Here is a 17147-nt window from a genome sequence, read left to right as displayed (position 1 = left end):
AATCTTATTTATCTTTCTTTTCATCATGTTACTTACGATTGAAAGATTTCACACCATCTAGCAATCTATTTTTATATACATTTCCATAATCTGTAAGAAAAGGCAAAATTGACATCTCAGATACAGTGATATAGATATTTAAAGAGACAGAACAAGTGTAAAGTTTCATAAAGATACTTTTAAATGATTTGTCTTAGAGATAACTTTGATTTTTACCCTCCAATGAATCTGAAACCACAGAATGGAGAAAACCCTCAGAGTGCTGTGTCTGGCCAAGTGCAAAACCAGTAATTGGTGGCAAATGACATAATGGAATATGAACACATCTTTCTTTCACTTTCTTTGACTTTTCCTTCTTTCTCCCACTCCTTTGTACTCCTCCCACCCTTACTTTTTTCTTACATCTCTCAGCTTAACTTCTAGTTTTGAAGGCAACAACAATATAGCTGAAAATTTTATATCCAAAGGCAGGATTCAAGAAAATAGTTGCTGATTCCCAAAGAAAGAACCAAATTACACTTTCCAAAGGAAGAACAAGGCCATGCTAAAATTTCTTAGACATTCTTTTTGTTGTTGTTTTAAAATTAGCATATGTAATAAATACAGCTTTTTTTTTTAAGTTGTCTTAAAAACACAGGACCAACCTCCCTTGAAAGCTCTAATAGTATTTGAAATGCTTACTATCAACTTGAAGATTTTTTACCAGTTCCAGGTATTCTTTAGGTGTGAATTCTATCCCAATGTCTTTCAAAATATTTTTCAGATCTTTGACATTAACTTTTTCTCCTTTAAAAAAGAGAAATGGCAAGTAAAGTTGATAATATTATTTAAGTATCTAAGTATTATTAAGTATTCAAGTATTCTAATTATCTAAGTATTCAAAAATATGAAATAAAATTGTCCACATTTATACATCACCATCCCTGGCTGCTAGATACAAGACAAAGGTACAGTAAGACCTGCCCAGTGGAGTAAAGGGCAGACGAGAATTAGAACTTATTCCCTTGACCCTAGGGAAAGATGCACTTTCATAACATTGGGGCTAAGAAAGCATAATTCTCAGTAAACTGTGGATTTAGGCAATTGTCTTGTAAATTAGAATGTAAAGATTAACCTAATATCGCTCTCTGCTTTTCCTAAAATTATTAGATTATTTGGCCAATATCCTAATTTTTACTTCAACTATTATTGTGGTAATCTGGATCAAGGATTAGCAAACTTTTTCTGTAAAGAGCCAGGTAGTAAATATTTTAGAATTTGCAGGATATAGATCCTCTGTTGCAGCTACTCAACTCTGCTATTACAGCACAAAAGAAGCCGTTAATAATACATAAATGAAGAATATGATTGTGTTCCAATAAAATTTTATTTTTTAAAAGGGGCAGAGGACTAGATTTAGTGTGTGGCCAGTAGTTTATTTATCCTTGATACAGATTTTCAGTTTTTTCAGTGGTGAAGATCAGAAGCATTATTATTGATAAGTATTTTAGAGGATCTAGGACTTGCTATGGAGAAATGAGAAAAAAATTTTAATATGGGTAACCCAAAGACTGACTCTGGATAATTGGACACAGGCACTTGTAACAACACCCTTGTAACCAACATCTAGGTGAGAAATAGAACACTGATAACACTCTGGGGGTCTCTCATAGTATTTTCCAATCCCTATCCACAATCTTTCTCTAGAAGGTTATCATGATCCTGACTTTTTGGACAATGATTTCTTGCTTTTTTAAATATATTTCTCACACTATTAGGGTTAGGGAACACTGCACATCACTTACAAAAGCATTTTTATAGAGGCAAATGAAACAAAATGAAAGATTATGCTGTTACACAGGTAATAGAATTACAATTTTTTTTTCAGATTAGAATTACAATTTTTTAGAAGAAGAATAGGCAATATAAAATTCAGGAGAGTGTTATCTCAAAAAGTGGGGAGGTATGGTAAAGGGATAGGGAAGCAACCATGTATTGATGCAATGATATTGGAAATATTCTAGTTATTTTGTTGAGGGGGAGTCATGGAAATTAGTACTATGCTTATGGATTTATGTGTTCACTGAAAAGACAAGATGGGAAAATGTCATTTATGAATTAGAATTTTAAATTGCACTACTGGGTATTTACCCCAAAGATACAAAAGTAGGGATCCGAAGGGGTACATGCACCCCAATGTTTATAGCAGCAATGTCCACAATAGCCAAACTGTGGAAAGAGCCAAGATGTCCATCAACAGATGAATGGATAAAGAAGATGTGGTATATATACACAATGGAATATTATGCAGCCATCAAAAGGAATGAGATCTTGCCATTTGCAACGACGTGGATGGAACTGGAGGGTATTATGTTGAGTGAAATAAGTCAAACAGAGAAAGACATGTATCATATGATCTCACTGATATGAGGAATTCTTAATTGCAGGAAACAAACTGAGGGTTGCTGGAGTGGGGGGTGGGGTGGGAGGGATGGGGTGACTGGGTGATAGACACTGGGGAGGGTATGTGCTCTGGTAAGCGCTGTGAATTGTGCAAGACTGTTGAATCTCAGATCTGTACCACTGAAACAAATAATGCAATATATGTTAAGAAAAAAAAAGAAGAAGGTAGCAGGAGGGGAAGAATGAAGGGGGGGAAATCGGAGGGGTAGACGAACCATGAGAGACGATGGACTCTGAAAAACAAACAGGGTTCTAGAGGGTAGGGGGGTGGGAGGATGCGTTAGCCTGGTGGTGGGTATTGAGGAAGGCACATTCTGCATGGAGCACTGGGTGTTATGCACAAACAATGAATCATGGAACACTTCATCTAAAACTAATGATGTAATGTATGGGGATTAATATAAGAATAAAAAATAAAAAAATAAAAAATCAGAGAAAAAAAAAGAATTAGAATTTTAATCTTACTGATAACTTTTAACTTGCCTGTAACTGCTGTCACGTCACTCATCACTTTTTGCAGAGAAACATTTCCATCAGCTGTAAGACAAAACATAAAAAATTCAGACAATGACACAAGACAGGAAAGTTGTGACGTAGGGCCCAATGAAAGTCCATATATTCTATTAAATAATTTGTGTTCACCTTAAATCTATATTTCCTGGTTTGAGTGCTTGATTCTTTATTAGTAAGAAGGACAGTGGCATTTGGCCCATGTCCCTTGAACCCAGGGTCTGACTATGACAAACGTATTATCTCCAGTTCTTAGGTCTTTAGCACTTTCTTATAAGCATGGCAAAAGATATCATCCATAAAGGTCAATTCATTTTGTTTTGTTTTTTTTTGGTGAACCTTACATCTAGCACAGACACTAAGCAAGGGGCTTCACATCTTCCATCTATTCGCAATAAGCTCTTCTCAAGTGTTTCAACTCCTGTTTCTATCTCAAAATGGTGGTGACATGGGCTTATTGGATATTTGAGGAAATATTAATGATGTTCTACTAGTTCCTATTATGGATATTTTTCTCTCAATTATTTCAGGCTCTCTTGGTTAGGCATTCATTCATTTCCCCCACTGCTCCCATGTTTGTTTCTCTCTACCATTCTCTGGCATGATATCAGCTGTGAATATCCTCTCAGCAGTAATCATTGTTGACTAGGGTGATAATTTCAGATGAATTGAGGTGAAAAAATACAGGATTTCTTTTTACTTTAAGACCAAGTTCTTCTCCATGATTCTTAAAAATATCTTAAACTCCTTAAATCCATCTAGTTTTAGAAATTCTTACATATGATCCCAAGATTCTAAGCTCTCCCCCAAAAGGCAAAACAGTTGTTTACAATGCTCACCATCCATAGGTTGATTTTGTATCACACTTTTAAGTTCCTTATTTTTGAGCTTGATCCCCATGTTCCCCAGAACTGTGTTCAGGTTATTGACATCAATCTTTCCTCCTTAGAAAGGTTTGAGGAAAAAAACAAAAAAGATACAATATGAAAAAAATTTCTTGTGCTGATGAGTTAATTCAACTCTCAATAGGCCTGGATGCTGGTTAGAGTGTTAACTGGAATTACCTTATTGGAAAGTGGTTTGGCAACAACTATCATGATTCTTTAAAATGTTCATAACTCTTAGCCCACTAATTCCACTTTTGGGAATGCAGAAAAAGCTATGCCAAAGGGGAGAGGGAAATTTTCATTATAATCTTCCTTGTAATAAGGAAGGAAGGAAGGAAGGAAGGAAGGAAGGAAGGAAGGAAGGAAGGAAGGAAGGAAAGAAGGAAGGAAAAGAAAGAAAGAAAGAAAGAAAGAAAAAAGAACCCACAACTTAAATTTCTAATGATAGGGTATTGGTAAGTGAACCATTATATCTTCATTCCACAGAAAACTACATAGCCGCAGCTGTTGATTGCCAAGGAAAAAAATGTTATTTTATAGGGTGAAGTTGTATCATGCAGTCATTTAACATATATGAATTAAAATTGTATCCCATGGTCCTGGGATCGAGCCCCGCATTGGGCTCCCTGCTCAGCGGGGAGCCTGCTTCTCCCTCTCCCTCTTCTGCTGCTGGCTGCTGCCCCTGCTTGTTCTCTCTGTCAAATAAATAAATAAAAGCTTAAAAAAAAAACTTTAAAATTGTATGCCCAGTAAAAATATACATAAAATGAACAATGTAAATAATGCATGTGATTCTCTCTGACATTCTGCAGTCAGCAAGCACATAAATAGAGTGAATCTCAGATGGACAACATCAATTTATTATTCCATCACATGGATTCATTTCCCCTAAACCTATCATACTGTAACTGTCTTAAGTCCGTGTGATTCTAGTTTTGGAGGCAGTTTTAATATTATGGCTGTTAGGTAAGCCAACTACTTTATCTAATTGCTTAACTATAGGGATAACAATGTATTCCACCACTGCAAGAAAAAGTGACTATGTTTGATTTATCAAGACTAGTATGCTGGTGTCTTTTATAGAGTCTTCCAATGGAATTTCAGAGCACTTTTGACTTGATGAGATTATTGCTAGTTTAACTTGATGAGATTATTGCTAGTTTAAGCTTCAAAATATTAAGAATGGTAATGATTGGATAGTAGGACTATGGATGATTATTTTTTCTTTAATTTATATTTAGTAGGCATATGGCAACTTTTATATTGAAAAAATAGAAGAGGGGCACCTGGATGGCTCAGTCGGTTAAGCGTCTGACTCTTGATTTCTGCTCAGGTCATGATCCCAGGGTGATGAGATTGAGCCCCTCATTGGGCTCCATCCTGGGCATGGAGCCTGCTTAAGATTCTCTCTGTCTCTCTCTCTCCTTCTGCCCCTCCCCCTGGCTCTCTCTCTAAAAAAAAAAAAAAAAAAAGAAAAGAAAAATACAAGAAAACTAACAATTCACAGCTGAGCATTATGATGCTTATTTTCAGCACTGTGAAGGCTAATAGTCTAATTAGACCTATCCAAAAGTACATAGAAAAACAACTGTGGAGATTCTTAGGACTGATTCCTTTGAGTCTGACCCTGGGGATCAAGCCTGTACAGCACCAAAAAAAAAAAAAAAAAAGACTTTAAGATTAATATATAGAAAGAATGGCAGAGGAATCATGACCTAATAACTAGGAAAAAAAATACAAATACAGAGATTAAAAATCTCAATTTTATATACTTTCTCATTATATTTCTTACCCACCTTTGAAAGACTTCAAAGTTGATAGCAATCTATTCCGAAAAACTTTCTGATCATCTGGAAAGAAAGGCACAGTTCAGGACAGAGAATGAGTCACAAACAGAATATAAGGGTCAGAGTTTCCTTTGCATGACTAACTTTAGAAATCTATCCACTTTCACCTTCAAATCATGATGAAGTTAAGCAATGAAAAAGTTCTCACTATGGTATAGTGTGATATATGGTGTAGAGGTAAAGAGCCTGGGTTCAAATTCTTGTTCTGCTGCTGCCTAGCTTTGTGGCCTTAAGCAACAAACTGTGGCCTTTCTGTACCACAGTTTCCTCCACTGTAAAATGGGCATAAGATGTCCTCATTATGTGTGGTGAGAACAGAACTTGGCACATCATTAGGGCTCAACAAACGTTAGCTGTAATTTTTTCTAGATCCAGTAATCGATCCACTGATCACACTACTGGGTATCTACCTCCCCCCACCACCAAATACAAAAACACTAATTCAAAGGGATAATGCACCACTATGTTTATAGCAGCATTATTTATAATAGCCAAATTATGGAAGCAGCCCAAGTTTGTATTGATAGATAAATGGATAAAGATGTGGTATGTATGTATACCATATTATACATATAGATACCATATTATATATATAACAGAATATTATTCAGCCATAAAAAAAGAATGAAATGTTGCCATTTGCAATGACATGGATGGAGCTAGAAGTATTATACTAAGTGAAATAAGTCAGTCAGAGAAAGACAAATACCATATGATCTCACTCATGTGTGGAATTTAAGAACCAAAACAAACAAGCAAAGGGAAAAAAAAAGAGAGAGACAAACCAAGAAACAAGACTCTTTTTTTAATAAAGATTTTATGTATGTATTTATTTATTTATTTGAGAGAGAATGAGAGAGAGAGAGAGAGAGAGAGCATGAGAGGGGGGAGGGTCAGAGGAAGAAGCAGACTCCCCGCTGAGCAGGGAGCCTGACACCAGACTTGATCCTGGGACTCCAGGATCATGACCTGAGCCGAACGCAGTCGCTTAACTAACTGAGCCACCAAGGTGCCCCGAAACAGACTCTTAACTATAGAGAACAAACTGCTGTAGGTGGGGTGATGGGTGAAATAGGTGATGGGGATTAAGACGTACACTTGTGGGCGCCTGGGTGGTTCAGTCAGTTAAGCATCTGACTTAGGCTCAGGTCATGATCTTGGAGTCCTGGGATTGAGCCCTGTGTTGGGCTCCCTACTCAGCAAGGAGTTTGCTTGTCCTTTTCCCTCTGCTCCTCTCCCTGCTTATGCTCTCTCTCTCTCTCAAATAAATAAAATCTTAAAAAAAAAAAAGTACACTGGGTGATGTATGGAATTGTTGAATGACTATATTGTATACCTGAAACTAATATAACACTGTATGTTAGCTGCACTGGAATTAAAATAAAAACTTAATAAAAAAAAAAGAAATTGAGCTTAACAGAGGGAGGAGTTTTCAGGGTTTAGCTCTGGAAGGGATAAGGATTAGGAAAAGGGAATCTCCAGGGGCAATGTAAGGAAAAGTGACTCTGGGAGGGAACAGGAATTTACAAGGACTTCTGCAATGTTACTGAGAGAGACAAGATGTACATCCCTTTCTCCTCCCCCTTTCAAAATCATCAGTAACATCTTTCCTCAACACTGATTTTGTGGAAAAGGATTCTTTTGACAGTTGAATTCTGTACTTGAATTGGCATAGAGTAATAGACTGTTCATACAAAATCAAGAGCTGAAGGATGGGTGCAGGTAACACCTGAACATGTGTCACTTTAAAATATAAATATCACAAGTAGAACCAGAAAACTGAACTCTCTGGAGGTTGCAGACGCAGCTCACCATCAATTGGTAGTGATTTTTGTAGATCAAGACATTCCTTATCATTGACTTCTATCCCCATGTCTCCAAGAATATTTTTCAGATTAGTGGCATCAATCTTTTCTCCTTTGAAAATATAGAGTGTTTATAGGTGAAAATTTTAGAAATTAATAATGCAATATTATGGAGGTTCAAAAAGTTCATAAGAATATGTTATTGACCTATATGATATGTATTTTAAAATATACTTAAAATAGCTTATACAGCATCATTCCCAATTTAGGATTAAAGAGCAAAGGTAAAATGGGATGTAGAAATAGTGTGTCATTAGAAGTCAAAGCAAACTTGTTCCTAAATTATTGATATAAGAAAATCTCTCTTAATTTGGTGGATAATGTGCAGAATAAAATCTAGTTACCAAACTGGATAATGAATCACCAAAAGAAAGAATTATGGCAGGAGATCTTATATGACTTATGTAATTGATTGTTCACAAAATCCACATTATCTTGAGCTTTACAAAACTTTACCTTATTTATTCATATGCTTACCTAAAATTTAGCTGTTTGCATGTAGGAAAAGACATATATACATATATGAGAAAAACATCTCTACAGTATATAGGACTTGTTATCAAAAACAAGTCCAGTAGTTTATTTCCAAGATGTAGTTTATTTCCATTTGATCTTAATCCAAGATCAAATGGATTTTATCAGGCAGAAATATTTTACAATAATTGGGTAAGATGGCAAAATTAATATGAACAATAGACTGCTGGGATAACATTCAAATATAATTTACTATAAAGCATTGGGGTTTCAGTGTTATAGAAACTCACCTGTAAAATCTTTCATTTTCAGTGTCACATTTTCCAGATCAACCTTCCCATCAACTGTAAGACAAAGAGCAGTCACAGACCAAAAATGAGACTGTTCCTTCTGCTTTCTCTACCTATGATACCTGTCCCTCAACTAGAATGTTGGTATCATCTTGAATTTTATTTTATTTTTAAAGATTTTATTTATTTGACAGAGAGAGACACAGCGAGAGAGGGAATACAAGCTGGCAGAGAGGGAGAGGGAGAAGCAGGCTTCCCACAGAGCAGGGAGCCCGATGCGGGGCTCGATCCCAGGACCCTGGGATCATGACCTGAGCCGAAGGTAGCAGCTCAACTGACTGAGCCACCCAGGTGCCCCTCATCTTAAATTTTAGTTCTAGACTACTAATTTTTCATATTTACTTAGATATAAGAATAAGTTTTTTTATTTTTTATTTATCTATTTAACAGAGAGAGAGAGAGAGAGATAGGGAGGGAGAGAGAGATCACAACCAGGGGGAGGGGCAGGCAGAGGGAGAGGGAGAAAGAGGTTCCCCACTGAGCAGAGAGCCCCTCGTAGGGCTCGGTCCCACGACCCTGAGATCATGACCTGAGCCAAACCAAGAGTCAGACGCTTAACTGACTGAGCCACCCAGGTGCCCCTTGTCTTTATATTTGAATGACATCTTAGCTGTGTATAATTTTCTTTGCCACACTTTCTTTTTCAATTTTGTAGACATTCCTCCATTCTTTTCTGGAACTGAATGTTGCTTTGGTGACCTATTGCTTCTCCTCCCCATCTATTATGCGCTTTCTAACATTTCTATATCTGAAGAATTCCCATTTTATCTCAATAAGTAAACTAGGAAATATTTCACTGCAGAATATTCTGGATCAACATTTTCTGGAACTGGTGTGGTGTTTTTGATCTGCATTCACTCCTTCATTTTAGAAAACTTTTCTTTTTTTCCTTAAACTAGATTTGATTTAAAATTTTTTACTTGCTATATTCTCTAAAGATATTTGATATTTTTATGTTACTTTGTGAATCATCCATATCTACTAGATATTTGATAGCATTAATCTTTTTTTAAGTTTTGATTTAAATTCCAGATAGCATTAATCTTTTCTCTGCATTTACTGTATCTTTTTTTAAAAAAAGATTTTATGTATTTGAGAGAGAGAGCATGAGTGGGGGGGAGGGGCAGAGGAAGAGGGTGAGGGAGAAGCAGACTCCCCTCTGAGCAGGGTGCCCAATGCAGGGCTTGATCCAGGACCCTGAGATTATGACTCCAGCCAAAGGCAGATGCTTAACTGACTGAGCCACTCAGGTGCCCCTGTGTTTACTGTGGGTATCTTAAGTTCTCTTACTCTGTCAATAAGATTTTCAGCCATATCTATTTTTTACTTTGATGTTTATAATTTATTTAGTAATTCTATAATGATTGGTACTCACTTTGTTTTTTTTTTAGTTAGGCAATTTCCCTTTTAATATCATCATGTTATGTTACCATCTCATTTTTTTTTTAAAGATTTTATTTATTTATTTGACAGAGAGAGACACAGCGAGAGAGGGAACACAAGCAGGGGGAGTGGGAGAGGGAGAAGCAGGCTCCCCACAGAGCAGGGAGCCCGATGCGGGACTCGATCCCAGGACCCTGGGATCATGACCTGAGCTGAAGGCAGTCGCTTAACCAACTGAGCCACCCAGGCGCCCAACCATCTCATTTTTGAGATCTAGTTTTATTGAATCCATTAAAGTTGCTCTGTAATAAGAATTAATTGTCAAGCATTTCTTTTTGGCTGTTCCTTAGGCTATACTGATTATACTACTATTAGACTGGGGTATTTGTTTTTCGCATGTTCTCTTCCTTCCATTCTATCTTCTTTCTTTCTTATTTTCCTTTTACTATTTTTCTTTGCTGTGTTAATGTAGAATTGTCGCCGTGTCCTTTCTTTTCATTTTGCATATGCTTCAACAGCTCTGTTCAGATCTTCATTTTATTCTCAAGATTTAATGTAACCTTTAGTTGCTCTTTCTATAGCATCTGAGACCAGTTTGCTTTCTTCGGTGAGATGCATTTGAGGAAAACTGTTCTACCCACTTCTATTGTAATCTGAGGGTGTGATGAGGTGTTACATGGCCTTTGTTATACTTGAGTCCTGCTCTCATATCTGAGGTTTGGTCAAATGTCCCAACAGGGTTCATTGCTCTAATTAGGTAGAATGAACCCTGGTAAAGACATTTAAACAAACCACGGATCTGTGCATGGGATGGTGTTCTCGGGCTTCACGTCAAACCTCCATTTCTGGCTCTGAAGCTTTTACTTTCATTAATGAGTGATTCCTATTGTTCATTTCTCCTGTTTTATTGATTTTTCCCCAGCTATTCCTTCCTAGTAAGTGGAATGGTGGGGGGGGAAGTTATCTATCCAATTTGCTTCACTCCAGATCTGGGCATTTTAGTGAGAAATCTCAGGATTTCACCAGTTTAATTTCTGAGGGAGGAGAAAGGCTAAGAGGAGTCTAGTTGTGCTGTACTGTTTCTACTCAAAAAATCTTTTATCTCCTTGGTTGTCCTCGTTAAACATTTATGGCATTAGGTTGGCCTCCTTTTATTATTTGATTGGTGCTGAATTTCCTTTGCTGATTTTTTTACTTTTATGTTCTTATTGTTCATTTTGTTAGGTATTGGAGGAAAGAAAAACTAGACAGATTTTGGTTTATCATCTTAAACTGGAGTCCTCTGGATCGGTAAGCATTAAAATAAACAGTTCCTTGAAGATTTGAAAGAACTTACTCTTAAAACTCTCTGGGCCTGTCACCTTTTGTTAGATGGGTGGTGGTGGAAAGTTGACAGATGTAATTATTTGATAGTTTTTTTCAACTATCATTATTAGTCTATCTATATTTTTCACTTCTTTGATCAATATTGGTAATTTATTTCTTTTACTTTGGAAAAATGTTAATTTTTTAATATATTTAACATCTTAATCTCATGTTATACATAATACTTTACTGTAATAGTATTATTATGCTCGATATACACAGTTATATCTCTTTTAAAATTCTTAGCGTGTTTCTCTCTATCCCTTTCCAGTCTTTCTGACTATATCTGAACAGGCAAATTTAACGATTCCTCATCATAGACTGTTCTCTTACTTACCTCTTTAATGTTTCTTTTAAATGTTTCACATTCTATTTTCCTTTTCTTCTTCATGCTTTGACCTAAGAATGGTTTGTCAGAACTCTCACTAATTTTTATTATTCATAGAACACTCTGTTAATGAAGAGTCAGGATGTGCTTTCATTTGAGACCTGCATTCAGCTACATGTTTTTTAAAAATTTTTATTATGTTACGTTAATCACCATATATCATTAGTTTTTGATGTAGTGTTCCATGATTCATTGTTTGCATATAACACCCAGTGCTCCATTCAGTACGTGCTTTTAAATATGTTCTGTTGAGGGGCGTCTGGGTGGCTCAGTCAGTTAAGCGGCTGCCTTCGGCTCAGGTCATGATCCCAGGGTCCTGGGATCCAGCCCTGCCTGCCTCGGGCTCTGCAAGCAGGGAGCCCGCTTCTTCCCTTCCTGCTGCCCCTCCCCACCCAGCTTGTGCTCTCTCTCAAATAAATAAATAAAATCTTTAAAAAAATGTCCTGTTGATACTAAATAAACACTATCACTGGTCTATCGATACTTTCAAACCCAAGCTGTCCTAAAGGGAATACATTTTTATGTACAATGCTCACCATCAACTGGTAGGTTTTGTGAAAAATCTTCAAGTTCTTTATGTGAGAGCTTAATCCCCATATTTTCCAGAAATGTGTCCAGGTTATTCATATCAACCTTTCCTCCTTAGGAGAGACAAAGTATCATAAAAACAACCAAGATGTGGAAAATTCCTTATTAATTCATGTATATTACGGTTCTCACTTTACTCATGAAGACATTCAGGTCCAGTAAGACCTAGTCAAGTATACAAGCAGGGTCAACTTTAAAACTAGATATAGAGTCTCATTGTTTGACTATATCTTTTGTTCATTATCAACATAATGCAAGTTCTAAAAGGGCTGGGTAATTTTCCAGGGATTTATGGCATATATAACATATCCATAAATATTGGAAAATACATATATGAAATTTTTAATGTAATAAAAATAAACTAGTGTATATGAAAAATAAGAGAATATCTCAGATTTATCTGCTTTCTCATTATACTTCTCACTCACTTTTAAGAGTCTTCACACCATCCAGCAACCTTTTTTGATACACCTTTCCTTCAGCTGTAAGAAAAGGCATAATTCGGGTGAGAGAAAAATAATAAGGGAGATTCACTTAAACAATAAATATTCTACAATTCTTCCCCTAATTCCATAATTTCAAAAAGATAGACTTTTTAATGATTTTTCTGAAATTTACCTGATTTGTTCTCAAATAATAACAAAGTTTGTTTGGAGAAAGATTTTAATGAGGCAAATTTATTCACTCTTGCATGAAAGGCAAGGATTATGGCTTAAAACTTATAAAACATATGTCTCATTTGATTTACTTTTATCTCTGATTTCTTTCCTTACACTCTTTATTCTTCCATTTTTACATCTTTCCACTTACTCTCAGGAATATTAATGGAACCAAGGACAACAAAACACACACGTTATTGGCAGGATTAAGTGAAATAGCTATTGCCTACCATACTAAAAACTAAATGACCCAAATTTTCTTTGGCAAAAATCAAATAATTAAAAAGAAAGTTGCATTCTAAAAAAAATTTTTTTCAAAAATGACTAAACAAAACAACCTGGTAACAGTCTGGTATCATTTTAGAAGAAAATCCTACAGATCATAGGGGAAGGGAGGGAAAAATGAAACAAGACGAAACCAGAGGGGGAGATAAACCATAAGAGACTCTTAATCTCAGGAAACAAACTGAGGGTTGCTGGAGTGGAGCGGGGTGGGAGGGATGGGGTGGCTGGGTGATGAACATTGGGGAGGGTATGTGCTATGGTGAGCACTGTGAATTGTGTAAGACTGATGAATCAGACCTGTACCCCTGAAACAAATAATACATAATGTTAATTTAAAAAATTAAAAAAAAGAAGAAAATGCTACAGTCAAGCACTCTAAAGCTCCATGAATTATACATATATATTTTAAATCCTTACCATCAAGTGGTAGAGTTTTTACTAAATTAAAGTATTCTTTGTCTGTGACCTCAATTTTCATGTCTTTCAGAGCATCATATACATCACTGACATCTATCTGCTCTCCTAGAAAAGACAGAAATTGTGACAAAGAATAATTTGGGAAGAACACAAAATTAGTGAGTTATTACAATCAAATGCTGTTAACTAGCAATATTTTCACTCATGTTTCATTAAGATAATTTCATGGGTAGTTAAAAATCATGTATTCTATAACAAACAAAAAATTAAAATTTATTACCACCTTGACTAATTATATAAACATGTAAAAAATAAAACAAATAATAATTTGGGTCTTTCCTACACAAAATAGAAATGTAAGTAGTTTTCCTGATAGTTTGAAATTATAATTATGTTAGGAGCAGTATAATGTTAGGCACATAAATCTAGAAAGGATTTCTAGATTATATGCTTACATAAAATGCACATAGTTGATGCTTATTAGAAAGTATGTTTCAAAAAGAGGGCCTCAGGCTTCCCCAATAATTTTTGTTTTGTACTATTTTTATGGTAAATAATCTTTTGATTATTGTAAATAGTTTTATACTTTGTAACTTTAGAAAGGAAAAACAATTTTGGTTTAATTAAGTCTTTTGGTTTAAATCAGTGGAAAGTGAATCTCTGAAAGCTTACTGTCTAGAATCCTAAACTTTTAATCAGTAAATTAGATATGTTGCATATTTCAAATGTATATGTCTAGTATGGATATTTCTTTTTATTTATTCTGCTTAGAAGTCACTTGGCTTCTTTAGGTTGGCACTATTTATCTGTTCTGGAAAGTTCTTTTCAAATATTGCCTCTGTCCTGTTCTCTTTATCTTTTCTTCCTGGAATTCCAATTAGATATATGTTAGATTTTCTTATCTATCCTCTGTGTCTCTTAACCTCTCTTTCATATTTCTCATTTCTTTGTCTTTTTGTGCTATATATCTTGTAATTTGTTAAGTTGCTTAGTTGTTTCTTCAGCCGTTTATAAATTACTGTTAAAATCTTCAAATGTTTTAAATTTTTACTATTTTAATTTCTCAAAAGTCTATTTGGTTCTTTATCAAATCTGCTTGCTCTTTACTCAAATGTACTCAAGCCTCTCTTTTCATTATTAAATTATATTAAGCATGCTTATTTAATAATTTTTGGCCTGATAATTCCAAAATCTAAAATCTTTGCTGATCTGATTCTGCTAAATGCTGTTCATGATGGGTATCTTACTCATAGTGTCTCATTTCCTTGTATATTTAATAATTTTAAACTATGAACTGCTCTTTATGTGTAATTCTTTGTTCTGAGAAGAAGAGTATCCTTCAAGACGAGAGTCAGAATGATTAAGTCTAGATTATCAGTGCACGAGGTTAGGCCACGCTTCAGGAGCATTAACACAGTACATCAATAGTGTACACTAAAAGACCCATTGCTTATTATAGCTTATCCCTTAATTCAGTAACCTTGACTATATCCTTCTTGCTTCAGAGCAATTGGAGTTTCTAAATTGCTAGTCAAAGCATCTTCGATCTCATATTAAGATCATATTTAAATCTGATGGTACTATATGCAATTATAATCTTTATTGCTAACTGAAAATATCCAATATTTTTTGACTAGTTGGTTACTAATTATGGAATATTGCTACTCTCTCCCCATATTACTATCCATTGGTATAACACTCTCAATCCAGTGACTCTATTACCTTTACCCCATGAAGAAGTTTTCTAATTCTGTAATTATAATTTCCGTAATTGTATTTCTGTAGTTTAGTAAGTGTCCATGTCCTAAACAGATCTTTTGGGTATTTCAGTACCACACTCTGACTTAATATTATTTGTTGATGGGTCTTGTCTTAATAGTGAAAAGAGATCATAGTAGGTTAAAGATGCAATAATTAGTTTAGTTTCTCTTGAAAGATCTAAGTCCTTAACAGATACAAGATTAGTTCAAGTAACTGAACATTGGCCTTTTCTAGAGATTTCAAATTGGTAAAACTAAATAATAGGCGATATACTTTTATAGTAATTATTACTTAGTGTTTTGATGTTGCTCAAAGAAATTGCTATCTTAAAGGTAGAAAAGCCCACAGTAAAAACAGATGGTATAAAGACTAGAAAAAAATGCATTAGCAGATCTTACTAAATAGACTGTGCAGAAAAAAGTTAACATAGCAGGCCTGAGGCTGTTATCTTTAGAAGAGCCTGCTTGCTATTGGTACTTGGCTGGCATCTGGGAACCTGGATTTCAGAATGTTCCCTCCAATACGAATTGAAAAGGCTAGTTCACTGTGCCTAAACTTGTGCAAACAATGTGATTTATGGTGAATACTTGTTTTTCTTCTGGGAGTCTGGGATACTGACGGTTGATAGGCAGAGGGCACCTAAGTGAGTAGCCCCAAATAAAAAATCTTGGGCACTGAGTCTCTAATGGGTTTCTCTGGGCACACATGTGTAACTACATTTTTGCTGCTGGAAGAAAGGTATGTTATGTATAACCCCTCATAAGAAGGAGTGCATAGGAAGCCTGCACATGGATTCTTCTAGAAGCTTCCTATATCTTTTTTTCTTACTGATCCAGATTATATCCTTGGTGTTCACTCTTTGTATCATACAGTACTATGGATTTTGACAAATGCAATATGTCATGTATTCACCATTACAGTAACATACAGAGCTTCACTGACCTAAAGTTCTCTTGTGGCCCTTATATTCATCTCTCCTCCCTATGCCACCCTTCTAAACTCCTGGCAACCACTGATCTTTCCATGTTTTTCCATAGATTGATAGCCCATTTCTTTTTATCATTGAATAATATTTCATTATATGGGTGTATCACAGTTTGTTTATCCATTCTTCTATTCAAGGACATCTTATTTGCTTGCAAGTTTTGGCAATTATAAATAAAGCTGCTATAAACATTTGTGTGCAAGTCTTTGTGTTCACATGTTTTCAACTCATTTGGGTAAATACCTAATTTGTGATTATTGGATCTTATGATAAGATTAAGTTCAGCTTCGTAAGAAACTGCCAAACTGTCTTCCAAAGTGACTATACCATTTTGCATTCTTCTTGCCATTCTAATAGGTGTATATTTTAATTTGCAATTCCCTAATGACATATGATGTTGAGCATCTTTTCATATCCTTATTTGCCATCTGTAAATCTTCTTTAGTGAGATTAATATTCAGATCTTCTGTTCACTTTTTAATTAGGTTGTTTCCTTACTGTTGAGTTTTAAGCATTCTTTGAATATTTTGGATATAAGTCCCTTATCAGATATGTGTTTTGCAAATATTTCCTGTCAGTTTGTGGTTCATCTTTTCATTTTTTTAAAAATTAAAGTTCTTTTTGAAGGACCTCTTATAGATAAGAAAAACAAGTGTAGAGGGACACCTGGGTGGCTCAGTCAGTTAAACATCTTCCTTCAGCTCGGGTCATGATCCCAGGGTCCTGGGATCAAGTCCCTCATCGGGCTCCATGGTCAGCGGGGAGGCTGCTTCTCCCTCTGCCTGCCACTCTCCCTGCTTGTGCTTTCTTCCTCTCTCTCTCTGACAAATAAGTAAAATCTTAAAAAAAAACCCCAAACAAAAAAACAAACAAAAAACATGTGTAGGATCAGATTCAAAGATTCCATTATAGAAGCACAAAATTCGACCTCAATTTTGTAA

General features: G+C 35.3%; 1 protein-coding gene across 1 annotated transcript in view; it reads right to left on the bottom strand.

Moving 5' to 3' along the window:
• Positions 1–658: 658 nt before the first annotated feature.
• LOC123854704 (uncharacterized) overlaps positions 659–17147 on the bottom strand; it is a 160972-nt gene continuing 144483 nt past the window's right edge. The window contains exons 68-76 of the mRNA XM_064583319.1: positions 13461–13565; positions 12528–12581; positions 12048–12152; positions 8316–8369; positions 7499–7603; positions 5636–5689; positions 3792–3896; positions 2926–2979; positions 659–786 (exon numbers count right to left, since the gene is read on the bottom strand). Of these exons, the coding sequence (XP_064439389.1) occupies positions 659–786; positions 2926–2979; positions 3792–3896; positions 5636–5689; positions 7499–7603; positions 8316–8369; positions 12048–12152; positions 12528–12581; positions 13461–13565 (764 nt within the window). The remainder of the gene's footprint in view (positions 787–2925; positions 2980–3791; positions 3897–5635; positions 5690–7498; positions 7604–8315; positions 8370–12047; positions 12153–12527; positions 12582–13460; positions 13566–17147) is intronic.

This window comes from Mirounga angustirostris, unplaced genomic scaffold (assembly GCF_029215605.1).
Source record: "Mirounga angustirostris isolate CCGP_5_RB_7025 unplaced genomic scaffold, mMirAng1.0.hap1 SCAF_17, whole genome shotgun sequence".
Lineage (NCBI taxonomy): Eukaryota > Metazoa > Chordata > Mammalia > Carnivora > Phocidae > Mirounga > Mirounga angustirostris.
This window is presented reverse-complemented; position numbering and strand designations above follow the sequence as displayed.